General features: G+C 40.6%; 1 protein-coding gene across 2 annotated transcripts in view; it reads left to right on the forward strand.

Annotated features, from left to right (window-relative positions):
- Positions 1 to 16,250: 16,250 nt before the first annotated feature.
- Positions 16,251 to 17,787, forward strand: part of EDIL3 (EGF like repeats and discoidin domains 3) — a 353,968-nt gene continuing 352,431 nt past the window's right edge. The window contains exon 1 of one of the 2 annotated variants that reach the window (XM_081131478.1): positions 16,251 to 16,758. In XM_081131478.1, coding sequence (XP_080987604.1) covers positions 16,692 to 16,758 — 67 coding nt within the window. In that variant the 5' untranslated portion in view covers positions 16,251 to 16,691. The remainder of the gene's footprint in view (positions 16,759 to 17,787) is intronic. The other variant, XM_081131479.1, reaches the window with a different exon arrangement.

The following is a 17,787-nucleotide window of genomic DNA, read 5'->3' on the forward strand; positions in this document are numbered from 1 at the left end:
ATTTTACATTTGTGCTTATTTCCCAACACTCTTCCAAACACTGAAACTCTCTTTTTTAACTACCTTGACCGCCTTAACATTTTTCAAGTTCATACAAAACATGCAACAATATGAATTGTGAAAGTATTAAAGACAAAGCCCCACAATGACCCAACCAATAATTATCTTGCTCCATGAAATGAAAGCCCATTATTTTTTAATGATCTAGAAACCATTTCACCTTCTTTTTTCCTCCTTATGCGGAGTGGCTCACCCCAGCTTTTAGTTCATGGGCCTTGGTGGGGCAGGTTCCATCCCCTGTTTCAGGGTGTGTATGTGACCCAGGCCTCAGCCGCTTGTTGAATTTTACTTACCCCTCAACAGAGACTGGTGCAGAGATGGGCACGTTCCTTGATTTAGAACACTGCCCGTGAGGATTGGAATTCTGTTCACACTGATGGAAGAAGAGCTGTTTGAGTACACTATAACCGAATCATACAAGGCTGAGCCTTCTGCGGCCATCTCTCCACCACATGGCGTATACTTGTCGGACCGAAGCCAGCACAGCCACAGGCAGAACCAAGAGAATGGGACCAGCCGGTGTTTGTAACCTGTGCCTGGGTTGTGAAAGATCTCTGGATTTTAATCACATAAAAAAGAAATTGCCATTTGGGTTGAGTTATTGGTTACCTACCAATAAAGACACCAATGCCAACTGATACACATTCAAATAGGCTCCACCAAACATTTTCAGCAATAGATTTATTTCCGAGTCTTCCCGAACTTGGTGTTTCCTTCTCATTTCTTTCTATATACAGTCTGTACTTGCAACCATTTTATAGACACGCTTGGTATGTAACTTACTGCCCTATCTCCTCTCTCATGTCTGGATACTGAAAGTTATATTTAACTCTTGGTAAAAACACAATACACAGCAACCAAAGGACAACAACAAAACCCTCGATATTTATTGCTGAAGTACATTTATAAATCCTTCTAATTATCTTCAAATGTTATAGCTCCTCCACCTGCACACACACTATGAGCTTTTATTTTTTTATTATTTTATTTTATTATTTTGTAAAATATGTCTTTATTGATTTCAGAGAAAGGAAGGGAGAGGGAGAGAGAGAGAGATGAGAAAGGCATTGATCGGCTGCGTCCTGGACGCCCCCCCACTGGGGACTGAGCCCACAACCCGGGCATGTGCCCTGACCAGGAATCGAACCGCGATCTCCTGGATTATAGGTCGATGCTCAACCGCTGAGCCACACTAGCCAGGCCACACTATGAGCTTTAAAAGAACAGGTTGTGATCCTTATCTTTTTTTGCCTTTTCCTGAGTTATGCTTTGAGCAAAATAGGAACTCAATAAAAAAAAATGTGCTGATGGATTGGAAACAAGAATTTAATGACAGGGGGAAGTAGCAAAAGAGGGTTTTTTCATAGGATAGCTGATAGCCCTGAGAGCCCACAAATCCATATTAAAGATGAGATAAATTGAACCAACAAAAGTCTGCAGGCCACACTGGCTATAGTATCTCAAAGATTAGTAGCATCATGTTTCTAAACAATCACACATAACAAACTATAAAATATATAATCAGAGAATTACACTAGCGCAATTCTATTTGGGGTATGTTATTCTATTCACCTGTTTTTAATTTTAAAGTGTGTTACTTTTCCTTATCTTTGAAAATAGAATAAACAATAGTGTGGAGAGGCCGGGGGGGGGGGACAGATGTGGGGTGGAGGGGATCAGTGGGGGGAAAAAGGAGGCCATCTGTACTACTTTCAACAATAAAAATAAACTAAAAATAGAAAGTGCAATTAACAAATTTTACTAGAAACTTTGATATATTCTTTACATTAAAATAAGTGAGTGTCTGGCTGATCATGGCTCAGCGGTTGAGCGTCGGCCTAGGATCCAGGTGATAGGGGTTTGATTCCCGGTCAGGGCACATGCCCGGGTTGCGGCCTTGATCCCCAGCAGGGAGCGTGCAGGAGGCAGCCGATCGATGACTCTCTCATCATTGATGTTTCTATCACCCTCTCCCTTCCTCTCTCTGAAATCAATAAAGATATAATTTTTTTTAAATGAGTAATTCATATAATTTATTAATATGTTATAATAAAGATATTATTTATAATCATATAAATAGTGATTTATATAAGTAATTAGTTAATACATATGTTAGTCTGTGTTTAAAAAGACTTCCATTTATCCACTCTTGACACATACTTTTGGTAGAGGAGAGATGAAGCCTTTATTACAAGCACAGAGGGATTTTCACAATACAGAAGGCAAGCGTCAGATTATCATCTGCTTTATCAAGATTTAGCTCAAAAAAAATAGAACAACCATGGGCTTATCAAGACATACAGGAGGGCTGTATGACTGATGCCAGAGTCAAATAACTGGTATAAAAATAAGCCTTGAATAACAGGTTTATATGAATTAAAATAGATTCCTATTATATGAAAACTTCATATTATTGTGTAGCTTACATACTGAATGTCATCTATTTTATTGTTTTTAAAATAAAAATAGTTTTATAATTTTACAACATATTTCAAAAAGCAATATATGTCCTGTTTAAAATCTTTAATTAAAATAGTTTTAAATTAAATTTCAAAATATCCATAATGACAAGTCTTAGAAAACCTTTGCTGATACTTTAATGAAAACTTTCCAAAATGTTTCCATGCGACTATAAACATTTTGATGAAATTGCATCATATTGTATATAATTTTGAAAATTGCCCTTTTGCTCATTGAATCATGATTTTTTTTGTATTAATGAGCATTTTTGCTATTAAACAACTTAAGGGTCACATGTATCTTATTAGTGGGAGTAACATTATTTAATTAATCAAGCAAATATTTACCTGTAATTAGCCTGTTACAATTTATTAACTATTAGAAACAAAACTTTTATGAATAAAAAGATAAAGTTTCCATCTCTCATTAATAAGACTTGCTTTTGTTTACCTCTGTTAAGCAGTTTAGTTGGTGGCCACCATGAAGCAGAATTTCTAGGATCAGCTTATTTTACTTTTCCAAAATGATAACAGAAATTTCAGGTTACTCTACCAATTACTGAGCAACTGACTGATTTATTCTGGGGAAGGACAGAGCAATATATGTTGATCACAGCTCTCACTAGAGGCAGATTTACATTGATGCTAGTGAAGGTTAAGATTTAGGGGTTCTCATTTGTTCCAGACCCTTCCAAGGCTCTGGGAGGGACCTGTCAGTGTGTTCATATGGCCGTATGCTTTTTAAAAGTTTGAAAAAAGAAGACTTTTAACCACTACTTCTTTTTAGCATAACTCTCCCTTTGTCAGCACCTTCCTTTAATGAGAGGTGGCATTGGAGGAATCATAAGAATTTTGGAGATATGATTATGAAAAAGTTAAGTCAAGGATACACTTATTTTGGGCTCAGTGGCACGTATTTATATCATCTGCAGTCGCTTTTATCTATAAGCAGCTGCTCACTGTTGATATGTAGCAATGACTCCATGACTATTGCCACTACTGACTAGCCTGACTGACCGGGGGCTGTGACAGCAAGGTTTGGGACTAGACCATCTGGAGGTAACCAGCACCAGTTCTATGTGGATAATGGGAGAGAAACACAGTTTGTCAACTATAGATCCAGATATCCAGTGCGTGAAATAGTTTTTTAATTGTTACACTTTGTTTATAATAGAAAGTTGATAAAGTTTTATGACACTTAATACTAATTTTAAAAGTTTTTGAAAGTACTGAGTTGTGACATATAAAAAACTTAAATTGTTAATTTTTTGATCAATCATGCTAGAAAAAACATCAAGTTATCGTTCTCTTTGCTCTATGGAAACTCATATTTAAAATTTGTGCTTAAATAAAGAAGTGATCAAAAGTATACATTCAAAAAAGTGACAGAATAGCAGACATGTGCCAGGCTCTTAATAAATTAAAAGGTTTTATTTTGTAATGGTTGAAACTTTATTTGATTTGCAGAAATGTTAAATTATACCTGCATGTTAAAAACTGGAAAATTTTGTATTAAATTTCAGGTGTTGAAAATTTGAGTCTGGCCTTGCTGAGCCCATATTCCCACAAGGCAACAGTTGACAGTAGTTGCGTAGCTGCTATATCCTTTAGATTGGGCATGAGTCTTCCAATTTGCCACCACCCTTATTGTATTCTAGTACATTTCACTTCTGTATGTGGCTTGCCTCAACACAGTAAGCATTTAGTGTGAGTTTTCATTTTAGATAATAAATTAGATAGATATTCATAAAGAAGACTTCCGTTTCCTTGTGAAATTCTGTTGTCCCTGGTGTCTAGAGCTAAATGGGTTCCGATAGCTGTTAAGTTCAAGTGGATTTGTAATCCTGGCAGACCGAGGCTATGGGTGTGTATGTGAAGTGTGAGGGCTGTATGCTGGTGAATTCAGTCAAGACTAGGAAACTACTGGAATATTTGGGATGTACAAGAGTACTAGTAAAAAAACATATCTTAGTATTTCACAGGCCTTAAAAATAAAATAAAAGGAACTTCTTAGTATTACATTGAGACATAGCATATGATAAAGTAATATTTTTGGAATGCATGAAAGAATAAATGAATGATTGAATGTCCCATGATTAGAATTTTTACTGGTGAGAGGAAGGTTCTCACTGAGAGTGAGAATCAATGCAAACTGCCTGAGAAAACATAAACAGAGCTCAGAGTAAGTGAGGGGGAAAGTGGTGCCAGGTGACAGAGGCGGCGCTTATTGTGTGTTTAACTGTGCAGAATGACTGAAGAAACAAACTGATCTGAAAATTTAATTGGTAAAAAAGTTATTAGGTGATGTTCCAAGAAAGGAAAGTAAGATATAAAGTTTAGATCCCTTATGTTGATCTAATTTCGTGAGGAAGCTTGTCAATACAAAAGAGATACAATCATAGTACATTTGACTGTTTTCTCAAGAGAAACCTCTCTTGACATATCAACAATGAAGTAAAATTTAGGAAAACAATTATACTAGACAACCAACACTCCTCTTTGTAATAATTTTAATAGCAATTTATTGCCTAAAGTTTAATAAGCACAAAGTAATTCATACAATCTGAAATTTTCAGAACTCAAGTGAAAAGCAGGCATTTACCCACTTTCAATATTTTTAAGTTCCCTCATAGTGGAAGGAATATTGTAGACACTAAGGCCTCTGCTTCCCATAATCTGCTACCCAGGTGTCTGGCTTCCTGACGTCTCTGAGATGTCACTTCTGGCCCTCCTCGGGCCTGCCAGCCCCCCTCCCCAGCTCGATTCCTCCACTGGGGTATGCAGCTGCGAGCTCCAGTTGTCCAGATACCAGCGTGTATCCTCACCCTGAGGGTGGACTACTTCTCATTTTCTTCCCTGGGAAGACACTGATGTGTTCTCCCCTCTCCTCCTATCAACCTCTCCTTCCTTTTCTACTGTGCCTGTTTGTAAAGACAAAGGAGAGACAAAAATCAACCTAGAAATTACAGTCCATTGTTCCATCGCTTTACCACAGAGTTGTTTAAGTGGACCTAGAGACAGACCCGCTGTTCTTCGTAAAGATTTTCCTGAAGGGGTTCACATCCCCCCTCTCAGCTTCCGAGACCGAGGAGTCCTGCAGGGGCGGAGGCAAGCCCGTTGGAGATGCTCTCATGTTTGCCACCCCGGGCATTGCAGTTGGCTAGAAAACCACCAGAAGTTGGAACCACTGAAGAAATATTTATATTTATTTTAGAAGTGCTAGACAATGCAACTAGAAAAGTAAGTAAAACAAAAGGAAGTATGAGGATTTCCAGTTTCCTTTTCATCCCATACTATGAACTGAATGGAAGGCTTGGTCACTGTCAGACAATTATCTTTAATTCATGGATTTGTTTATTAAAGACTGAATGATCCTAGAAATCAGAAAGCAACAATACTCTAGTCACTACCCTGAGCTGTCTGGGTCGGTGCTTACTGCTCCCGTGGGAATGAGTCCTCAGCAGCAGTCGCCGTGGCTGCCAGGAACAGTGATTTAAACGCCGCACTAACCGCTTCCTCCACAAGACTGCCTTTCAGGGCAAAGGTGCCATCTGGGACTGAAAAAGCAGATCTGTTTTATAGCATTAAAAGGTATTTTACAGAACTAATTAGAAGCAAAAGAGCTGTCCATCTCCCTTGCTGGGAATGTAAGCTATTCAGAGAATTCATAAGATTATTCTTGTGCATTTTAAAATATTAAAATTAAAAATTAAAAAGCTGAAAGAAATACAGTAATAATAAAAATGTAAGTACAGTAGAATATAAAGCAGATAAAACAATAAAAGATTTTGCTGTGGTTAAAAAAATATAAAACGTAAAGGGCCTACCAACTCCCTTTATTGAAAGTAAACCAGCTGAAAGTTGTGGCCCAATAGTCTATGTACTTGTTACCAAAACAAAGTCTCTTCTACGAGGAAAACTTTCTGGTAGTTTCAGTCATCACTCAAGATCTCCAGGCACAGTCTTGGACAGAAATGAGTCACCAGCTTGAGTCATAGCCCAGAGTGACACATTAGTTAATAGAGGAAAGGAAAATGTTAAAATAGTACAAGGGTGTTTTCAGCTGATGCTGAGTCAGATCATAGGCAACACTGGGAACACTTCTATCCCTCACCCTACACACTGTTCTGTTCTCATAAGCAGAACCACAAAATGGTTTACATATCAATATCACTGTTAATTGTATTTTAACAAGTAGAAAAATGCAATATTAAAACTTTTTGGCAAGAGTACCTATCTTCCATTTGGAAGCACTTTTAATTCAATCATGTCCGATTTGCCAGTCTAAGAGAGCTTTTAAATTCATCATTTTATTGTTTTAAGAACAACACCGAATTTTGATGGATTTATAATCTGTACTTGCAAGTTCATGTAAATTTTTGTCATTACATTATTTTATAGTAAACATTCAGAAGTGTATTCTTTATAATAAAGTGGGAAATAATAATTCAGCTAAATAGAAAATAAATTTTTTCAATTTTATTTGCTGATTGGATGAATGAAGGCTCACACTGCAGTAGGTTTTTATACATAAGCAGCAACTTTTCCGTTCAAGATGTCTATTTTATTATATTTCAGATCACACCTTGCACTACAAATCATTGCATCCCTACCTATACTTCAAGAAAAAAAAAAAATTGAAATCAAACTAGCAATCTTTGAATTCTCTAAGGATTTAGTGACGTAATGGTGCAATTTTGCTTCATAGTCTATAAATATTTTATAATTTTTTCTTGAAAATAAAAGCTCATCTATAAGTCAAAGTCCCCAGGATCATCAAATAAAGCAAAAAAGGCATGCTGTCTTTGTGTTTTGAAAATCTGATTTAACATCTCTTGGTTTCATGTGAACTCTGTGCCTTTCAGCAAGTCACTTAACTAACCCTACTTTCCTTAGGTGTAAAATTAGGAAAACAATAGGATGAGCCATACGTAAAGCACTGCTGAGAGGCTAATTAGGGTAGTGCACTTTAAAGTATTTTGTACTGAAATTATTTTAGGCTTATGGAAGAGACAAAAAATAGTACACTGATGCTCCCATATATCAGAGGTTCCAAGATTTTTCTGCACAGGGTCAGATAGTGAGTATTTTAGTCTTTGTGGGAGAGATGGCCTCTTTTTTTTTTTTTTTTTTGACCATTCTGATAGATGTGCAGTACTGTTACTTTGTGGCTTTAATTTGCATTTCCCTAATTAATCAGTTTGAGCATCTTCCTATATGCTTGTTTGCCATTTGTGTGTTTTCTTTGGTGAGGTGTCTGTTCAGGTCCATTGTCTACTTTATTTTTTAATTGACTTTTAAGTTCTTTATATATTCTGAGAACAACTCCTTTACTAAGTGTGGTTTCAAATATGTTTCCTTAGTCTGTGGTTTGTCTTTTCATTTTTCCTAAGCATTGTATTTTGCGGAATAAAAATTTAACTTTAATAAAGTACAAAAGAAAATCTCTTGGTTTAAAATTTTATTTTGTTTTGATCAGTCTCAAAGCAGAAGATCAAGGTGGGTGTGAGGTAGGAGAGGGCAATGGCGGGGGGGGGGGACATCTGTAATTTTTTCAACAATAAAGATAAATTTTTAAAGAAAGACATTGTAATTTTCTTCATAGTGAGGACCATGATATTTCTTTCATCTTCCCAGTTGTAATACAAGCTCTATGGTTTTTTATTGCTTTTTATGGAAAATATATGAATTTAAAACATGTAATCAGATATTTTATATTATGCTAATACAATAACAATTTAGGTCAAATTACAACTATATTATGAGACATACATGATATTTTATTTTAGTGAAACATTTAAAATTGCTGTGTAAGGGAAATTGCTCTAAGAGTATTTCATCTATAGCCAGAAGTAACAGAATCAATGCCAACATTAAATACATAGAATTAAATGTTATTCTTCCCGTGGCTGAAGAAACAAACCGTATTTTAAATTGCACTTGCCAAAATACCATATATTGAAATATTTTTTATTTGCATTTTCAATTTTTAAACATAAAGCAGTGATTGTGAAAACAACCAATTTTTTATTGACAGTTTTCTCTTTAAGTTGAAGTCCATTTTGGAACCAGGAAAATCAGAGAGGATCTTGTGTATTCATAATCTTTACCACTTGTTTATGGATAAACATTTTTCTCTATGTTTTATTAGCTTTGGTCCAATTACTATGCTTGGTGTATCAAACCAAAAATCTTGTATATTTTAAATAAACCAATCTCTGACTCAATTTTTAGCAAGGCTAGAAATGGAGAAAAAGAGAGGGAAATAATGAAAATGATAAAAGGGGGAATAGTCCAAGATTGCCCTTTGGACAGTTACAATACCTTCTTTTCCCCAGTTAATCATATATTTAAATAGCTATTGCCATGGTGGGCATAAAAAAGTTTTTATCATTTTATTTTTAGTATGAAGATGCTGAGTTCTAGTGTTCAGTCAGATGCAACCTCAGAATTTACAACATCCAATCCTGACATATCTTAATGAGCGTCTCTGCCTTTGCTGTAAAGAAAATTGTTTTTTTTTTACCCTATCCTGTACATTCGTGAGCACTTGTTTCCTTTCTACACTGACAGCAATAGCTCGACTCAAATTTATTTTTCATTATTTTTCAAGCAAACACTAGTATATGAAAAATTACTGGAATACCTGCACTGGACTCGGAAGGCTAGAGGACATGTGCTGTGTCTGCAAAAGGTCACTAGACCGGTCACATTAGAGTCAGGAGCAATACAAGTGTGTCCATTTGATTAGCATTTGTTTGGCAGCAGATGTAACAGTTTGATGGGGAAAAGGAATATGAAAATCTGAAAAGGGGATAAGACATATTTTCAGGTGGTATAATTGTATATCTAGAAGCCACAAAATTAATTGAAAAACTAATATAAACAGTGCAAAATGTTGATAAAGTGACTAGGTAGAACACTGGGACACACACACACAAATAGATTTCATATAAACATAAATCAGTCAGCTACAAAATATAATGGAAAAAATTGCATTTAGATGGGTACATAAAAAGATAAAATACCTAAGTAGAAACCAACAAGAGGAACACAAAAGAAAACTTGGATATATTCCTTCAAAAATTAGGAATACTAATATTGTAAACATGTTTATTGCCATTTCAACTAGACAGGTTCATTCTAAAGTTCATATGGGGAACATAAATGTACAACAGTAGTGAGGAAATATCTTTTAAGAGAAGTAGATGAGGGTATTTTATCTTAGAAGTTATTAAAAACATTTTTAAACAACAATAATTAAGAGTGGTGGTGCTATCCCATGAATAGGTAACCCAATGGGTGAGTCTGTAAAAGCAATCAGTAGAACCAAATATATGTTCACTGAGTGACTGGGTTGGCATGCTGTATCAGTAAAGAAGACATGCATTTATTCAATAAATGTTGTTTTGGTTTTTATTTTAATGTAACTGATAGTTTTCTGGAAAACAAGTAAAATCTATACTACCCCTTTACACAAAAACAAATTTCACTTGATAGAATTTGTAAATATACACGTGAAACCATAATAACCATAAAAGTATTAAGAGAAAATGTAAGAGAATAACTACATAAAAATAACACCTAAAAAAACATAAGCAAAGATGGATAAATTTCATCATTCCAAATACAAAACACTTTAGCACAATAAAATCAAACAAAACAGCTGTAAACTAGCTGGGAAATTTTTGACATAAACATGATACACAATGGGCTAAACTGTTTAATATAATCAGAATTCCTACCAATCAAGAAGTAGGTCAGCAATTCAGTAGAAAAAAGAGCTAAAGACATGAAATGTCATGACATAAAGGTAGCATACAGAAAATATAAATTATTTTTAAATATATGAAAAGTCACCAGCGCCCACTCATAATAAGAGATATTCAAAACCATATGATGCCAGTTTTCATCTATAAGATTGGCAAGCCCCAAAATTGCAAACACTGCATTGGCCAGGATGTAGGGAGACAAGCTCTCTGATGCATTAGAGGTGGAAGGATGACTTCATACATCTCCTATGAATGGCAAAATGTCAAGATCTACTACAATTTTAAATGTACATATCCTCAACCAACAATGCCACTTTAAGCAATCTATTCTAACAAGTTTATATTGCACATGCGTGCAAAATATGTGCTCATTGAACATTGTTTGAAATAGCAAAAGATTGGAAACAACTTAAATGGCTATTAAAAGAGATTTATGTTCCACAAATACTACACTGCCCTTGATAAAATTTCAGAAAAAATGATTTTTTGTGTGAAAAAAGCAAGATGCATAATGTTCATATACTTTAAAAACTATATATATTTTTATTGATTTCAGAGAGAGGAAGGGAGGGAGAGAGAGATATAGAAACATCAATGATGAGAGAGTCATTGATCGGCTTCCTCCTGCACTCCCCCCACTGGGGATCTAGCCTGCAACCTGGGCATGTGCCCTGACTGAGAATCGAACCCTGGATCCTAGGTTGATGCTCAACCGCTGAGTCACACCCAGTTGGGCTATGTTCATATAATTTAGTAATTGTTAGAAAAAGCATTTATGTATACACACATACATACATATACAACATTTATACACATATGTATGTATATCTGTGTATGTGTGTGTATATATATATACATATGTGTGTGTGTATATATATGTGTATACACACACACACACACACACACACACACACACGCATATCTTTAGAAGGTTACACAGCAATAGCTACTAACTACCAGCAATTAGTCCTGGGGAGGTGACCCTATGTAAGGAGGAAATGACACTAAGAAGGAAACTTTTATTTCCCTGTACACTTGTACCTTTGAACTTTCATTATGTGCATGTATTAATTATTCAAAAATAGTTTAGGGAGCTAAAAATTAAGTCAGTGAAATGGTTGGGAAACTGGAGGACAGGAATTAGAGGCACCTGAAATTTCTCTTACTAGGGTCAGACTCTGAAGGCAAAGGCTTACTCTTGTGTAACGACCCTGCCTATTTTCTGGAATCAGCATCCATCAGGGAATCAAGCAGAGAAATACTAGGAACTGGGAATTTAGTATGAAATGTGTGGTCTTAATAATAACGTTCCTTAGTGTGCATGGTAGGAAGACTGAAGAAGTTTAAATGTTAATACTCAGCTATGTCTAAGGCACACAATTCTCTGCACGGCAAGAATCATTTATAACACCAGTGAAACAATTAGAGAAAAATAAAAGGTGTTAGTTCTAAGAAATTATGGTTCTGTTGTGCTGGAATAATTTGGGGTGGTCTTATGGGGAGATACGAATTCAGATATTAGAATTTGTGAGAGGTTGTTTCAGGTGGTCATGAGTAGAAGGTTGAAGGAAAGAATTAGCTTGGTGTTTATGGGGAGCAATGAAAAAAGTGTTTTGAGTTATGCAAATATTTTGGAGAATTTTAAAATGTACTTGGAACTCTACTTTCAAGCAGAGTATACTCTAAAATGACAGATCAAGAAGGTCAGAGAGAATGCAGATTATACTAAAAAATAAGTCACAATTATAGCTACTTCAACTGAAAATATAAATACATAAACTAAGTTAGATGACTGTCTAAGTAGAAGCTACAAAGTAATGGTTAAAAAATCAGCCTTGGAATCAAATCTGAGCTCAGATCCTGGCTTCTCACTCTGTCTCTCAGTCCTACCTTAATCTTGGGCAAATTACTTCAAAGTTTTTATCCTTGGTTTAAATGGAGATGATAGTAATGGTTACCTCGTAAAGCTTGTGTGATGATTTGGTGAAGGAACACGCGTGAAAACGCTTTGGTGTTCAGTGTGCAGTTGACCCCCCATGCTTGTTGCCAGGAGAGTGTGGTTGGCTCTAAACTGAGACTGAGTTCAATCACTGGCCCCAACACTTATTAAATTGAGACCATGGGCACTTTACCTAACCAGTGGGTACCTTGTTCCTTATCTTTAAAAAGGGGAGAATAGTGATCTACTATAGCATTTTTTCCTTTCTGCTTAACAGGTTACTGCAGATTTCGCCGTTTAAAACACCACCAATTTATTAGCTCACATTTCTGTATGTCAGAAGCCCAGGTCAGGGCTTGACTGAATTTTCTGCTTTCGGTCATGCAAGGCCGAAATCCAAATTTTAATCCAGAGATATTTTGGATCTAAAAGAAAAAGTTCTTGAAATACTCAAACAAAGTTTTTAAACGCAAAGTGGTAAAAAATAATAGCACTGAGTATACAACTTGTAAAATAACCTAAGACTCTTCCATACTGTTTGCTTCTAAACATCATTCAATACTGACAGAAATAAGAAATACTGCATTTAGTGTTGTTTACTGTTTGACAAATCAAAAGGTGAGTTAAAAATTTTCGATAATTCAATGGGGGTGGTGGACGGGGGGTGAAGACCATCACGTATTGAGAAAAGTCGTTTTCTCCTCCCCTTGGTTCCTCATTTTCTGCATCATCATCACCATCACCACCATCATCATCATCACGGCAAAGCCACTGCTGGGTGAGGCCCTTCTGTGACCACGGAGCCTATGACTGAGTTTAGTACTTGTATGAACTCCATTTTACAGATGAGAACGCTAAGGCCTGGCGATGAACAGACTCGCCTGCGGTGAAAGTCATGGTGGTGGCGACAGTGTCCCGATGCAGGTCTGCTCTGCTCCAGAATCCAAGCTGTACACACCTAAGAACAGTTCCTGAAAAGCAGTAAACTTCCCACAGCCCCGTTTCTGTGAGCTTTGCTGGTACTGTGCTCCCCTTCATTCTCAGGCAATGTTTCTTTTCCTTGCAGCAACATGTTAATATGTTACAATATGTTACCAGGGTGTTCTGAGAAAAAGCTGGTCCGAGGGTAAAAAGACAAGTTTACAACGTTCTGGATTGAACACTTTTGGAAAAGCTTCATCACCACAGGGCCTTTCAAAGTTTTATATGCTAACATGCGCCATGAATCTTCAAGATGCTGCCTTGATATGCATTGTTACCTAAATTATTTGACCATGGAAAAAAGTGTTTTCCCAGAAACCCATTAACATCTTGGGGGAAGTAAGCCTGCAGAAAATATTTTGGGAAGTGCTGTCTTCCAGTGATGTATAGATTCACTTTGGGCCCTTTGGGCGCATATCTGAAGAAGCTATAAAACTGTAGGCTGGGTCATGTATGATTAGGAAAGATCCCTTAGCACTTTATGTAAGGTAAAAGATTCTGAACAGAATTTCATCCTTTAACGTTTTCTTCTTTTTTAAAACAAATCTATTACTTTTGGTCTTCTAACATTTCTTGTATTCCTCTTCTGAAGAGGTTATATATGAATTTAGTAAGAGTGAAATGAGTCCTGTAAGTGTAAATTAGGTAAAGTGCCTGGAACCTTCAAAAGGAAAGCCTTTTTGATCATGATCATAATCATTACCAATAAGTGGGGGGGGAGGGGCAACTAAGCACAGGGAGCTATGGGCCTAAGGTTCTGTATCAGATTGCGATAGGTCATGGGCTTGTGGAAGCAGAGGTATAACTGGCAATATATTTTATAAGTCGTCTACCAGGTGATACAGGATGTCATTTGTAGTCACTACTCCAGGTATTTGGTCACAGAATATTCATTTTAATGTAGTTTTATGCTCTCGTGGAGTGTTGTTGTTTTTTTTTTTAAAGAATTTAAATTTAAATTAAAACAAGAGAAACTTTTAGTAACATACACTACTGTTGAAAAATTATTTAACTTCCTCACATGCTTATTAAGGTCAAATGTGATCAGAAAAGTGGAAATAAATGGGAATTAAATAGGAAAAGAATATCTCATCACAGAGACACTGTCTTTTTTATTTTATATTTTTGAGATTTAGTACTATCCTTTAGAAATAAACCTTAACCCTAATACTAAACATCTCATTTCAAAAAGATAAAGGGGTACCTCGTGGTAGGCATGCCACAGCATGACTGAAAGCATTCTTTGGGAAGTCAGTAATAATGATGTGCCAGGAAGGTGGAATTTGATTGTTTAAAGCTTCTTTGCTACAGATCTTGACAAGATGTCTTATTCTAACATCAGTGGCTTTAAGTGTGAAAATAGACAGCAAATAAACGATTCTCCCACTTTCTCTTAGCAAAGTCATTAAAAACACACGCAAAAACAACAACTATTATTTTCACCCAGTCCCCCAAATGGGTGAAAAAGGAGAAGGCACTGAGAAATACAGATTGGTAGCTGCAAAAGAGTCTTGGGATGCAAAGTACAGCACAGGGAATACAGTCCGAAACTCGGCGATGCGTGTGGGGCCAGTCGGGGACAGGAAATGTCAGGGGGGACGCTTCATAAAGTATAAATGATTGTCTGATCAATATGCTGTACCCTTGAAATTAATACAAAGTAATATTGAATATAAACTGTAATTGAAAACATTAAAAAAATCTAAATCTATTAACAGAAAGAAAAAAAAATTATTTTCTTTTACTGTCCCCCGGAACCTAAGATTTGAACAAACCTTGTTTTGAAATAATTGTTGTTGTTGTTGTTTGCCGGCCAGTGATACAGTATCTTAACTCCTCCATAGCAATAGACGCTATCGCTTCTCCACCAGTCCTGCACCCTTGACCTCGCTTCAGATTCCAAAAGGAAGGTAGAAATTAAAGTTTAAAGAGCCCACGCAGGCCAAACGAGGCGAAGTTTGCACGGCCAAATGCCCTGCACGGCCTCCTTTCACACCCTCGCCTTCAACAATGTTTCCTTCAGTCTTTCTGTCTGTGTTTCCATCTCTCTCTTCCCCCCACCCCCTCTAGAAGGAAAAAAAGAAAACAAGACGAATGTTTCATGCTGGTCCCTGCAACTGGCCGATCCGAATCCGTGCGCACCAGGCGGCATCCTCACCGGGCAAAGGGGAGAGGCTGCGGTCAGCCGCGGGCTGGGTTTTGGTTGAGCCACTTTCACCGCAGAACCCAGTCGGTCTGTACTGCGCTTGTTGGGCAGCAGGGTAATCTGATCCACTTTAGGCAAGCATGTCATTGCCTTCTATTTTCCTGCACCGTCCCCAAATTCGCCCCAATGTTTCTCCTCTGGGACAGATGTCCCGCTTAGGAGACGCACGTCTCCTATTCGCTTGCCCAAAGCCTTCGCCCTTCAGTCCCCTGGAGGAGGTGAGCGCAGCGCCCCCGTCCCAGCCCCAAGGTGACAGAAGTGGGGGCAGCACAGTGGGGCGCCCCGGCTGGGAGACCCGGGGCCAGCCGCTGCGTTTCTGGAGACTCCAGGACAATTCACTTTGCAGGGTCTGCCTCTGCAGCTTTGTGCCCCGAGAGCCACTTTTCAAAATCTCTTAACTTCTTGTCCTGGCTGTACCGAGAATGGGACTTCTGGGGAATCCTTAACGTGGTTAATTATTAAGTCAATGCTGGGAAATCAAGAAAATCTCAGACAGCAAAGGTGCCTCCCTTCACCCCAGCGCCCCTGTCGTGTGTGGAAAAGGCACGAGCAACCTGGGGACGCAGGAACTTCAGAGGGCCTGGCAGGTGCCAGGGTGTGGCTGCGGTGTCTCCCTTTTCCAGCAGAAGGAGCCACCTCTGAGCGAGAGAGGGAGAGACAGAGACACAGAGACGCGCGGAGAGAGCCGGGGCGTCGGGGGAGGGGAGGCCGAGGGAGGGCTCAGGAGGGAGGCTGGGGGCGGGAGGCGCGGGGGAACGCGCCGGGGGGGCTCGGGCTCGCCCGCCCGCCGCCTGTTTGTACACCGTGCGCCCGGCCGCCCGCCCGCCGGCTCCCCGCCCTCACGCTTCATTGTTCTCCGAGTCAGAAGCCCCGCAGCCGCCGCAGCCGGAGCCGCGCGGGCAGCGCCGGCCGAGCGCGCCGCCTGCGGTCCACAGCGCGGACCCCGAGCCGCCCCGGCGCCCGCGCCCCGCCCCGCCCGCCGAGCCCCAGCCGGGACCCGCCCGCAGCGCAGGCTGAGCCCCGCAGCGCCCCAGCGCTCGCCCACCTCTTTGCGCCAGAGCGCAGGCAACCCGGGAAGAACGGCCCCTCGCTCCGGTCGCCCACTCTTCTCGCTCTCCCCAAGAATTTGTTTAAGGAAGCGCTGCGGGAAGAAGACATCTTCCGGATTTCGCCGTCAGGGGCGGGGTTGCTGCTGCCCTGCGGTGCCCCCTCCGCCACGCCGCCCCCCTGCTGCAACTCCTAACCAGCCCGGGGCAAGTCGTGGAGAAGGGATCATGAAGCGCTCGGTGGCCGCCTGGCTCCTGGTCGGGCTCAGTCTCTGTGTCCCCCAGTTCTGCAAAGGTGAGGAGGCGGGGGGCGCGCCACTGGGTGCGGGACCCAGGGGAGTGCCCTGGGAAACGCCGTGCGTGGGGCTGGAGGCGCTCCCCTGGGCTGGCCGGGGGCGGGCGGCGGGCGGCGAGAGGAGCTGGAGGCAGCCCGGAGGAGGCAGCACGCCCTGGGCTCTCCTGAAAAGTGCTCGCAAAGTCAGAGCGAGTGCGCGGGGCTGAGCAGGAAGGAGGGTGCGGGTACCTGAGTGAGACTGAGGAAAGACGGGACGGGGGGAGGCAGGAGGGAGCGGCGCTCCTGGGCACCAGCCATTGCCCCGCTCACTTGGCCGTCGGTGGCCGCTGAACCCTCCCTGAGCGGAGCTGGCAAAGCTGGGTGAGGACGCCGGGTGGGCATTTCCTGGGGGCCGATCCGGGGACGCTGGGGCGCCTGGGCGCCTCTGGTGGAGATGGGAAGTGGCTGGAGGGGCGCAGGACTGTCAGCCCCCGGGGTGCGGAGCTTTGGCGCGGGGCTGGGCTGAGCCGAGCCCTTGGGAAGCCCAAAGGTAACGCGGGGAGTTTCGGCAGAGGGCGAGGCGGGGGACGGTCTGACAAGTCCGCGCGGCGTGGCTGCCTCCCGCCTCTCCACGCGCGGAGGCGGCGGCGGCGGCGGCGGCGAGTACAGAACCCCGGCTCCCGCCTCTCCCGCAGTTCCAGGGGCCTTGAGCTTTGCTCAGCACTCCCTTCTGGACAAGCTTAACTCGTGGAGGTGGAAAATCACGCAGTGCGAGGCGACCCTCACGCTCTGCCCGGGAGTGGAAAAGTTGTAGGAGCTGGGCTGGTGGTGCTTTCCACGACGCGTGTGAAATAAACCAGCTGTAAAAAGAGAGAGACGGGGGAGGGGGACACTACGAGAGTCTCCTGCTGAGTTGTATTGGTGACTTGCAGGTCCCTTGCGAGGGGTGGCTTTTCTATACCAGCCCTGGTCGCGGAGTGGCTGCGCTGGCGGGGGCTGAAGGCGGCGAGGGAAAGGGGCCGCGGGCGCAGCAGGCGCTCGGGGGAGGCC

The sequence above is a fragment of the Miniopterus schreibersii genome (genome assembly GCF_964146895.1).
Source record: "Miniopterus schreibersii genome assembly, chromosome: 3".
NCBI classification, from domain to species: domain Eukaryota; kingdom Metazoa; phylum Chordata; class Mammalia; order Chiroptera; family Miniopteridae; genus Miniopterus; species Miniopterus schreibersii.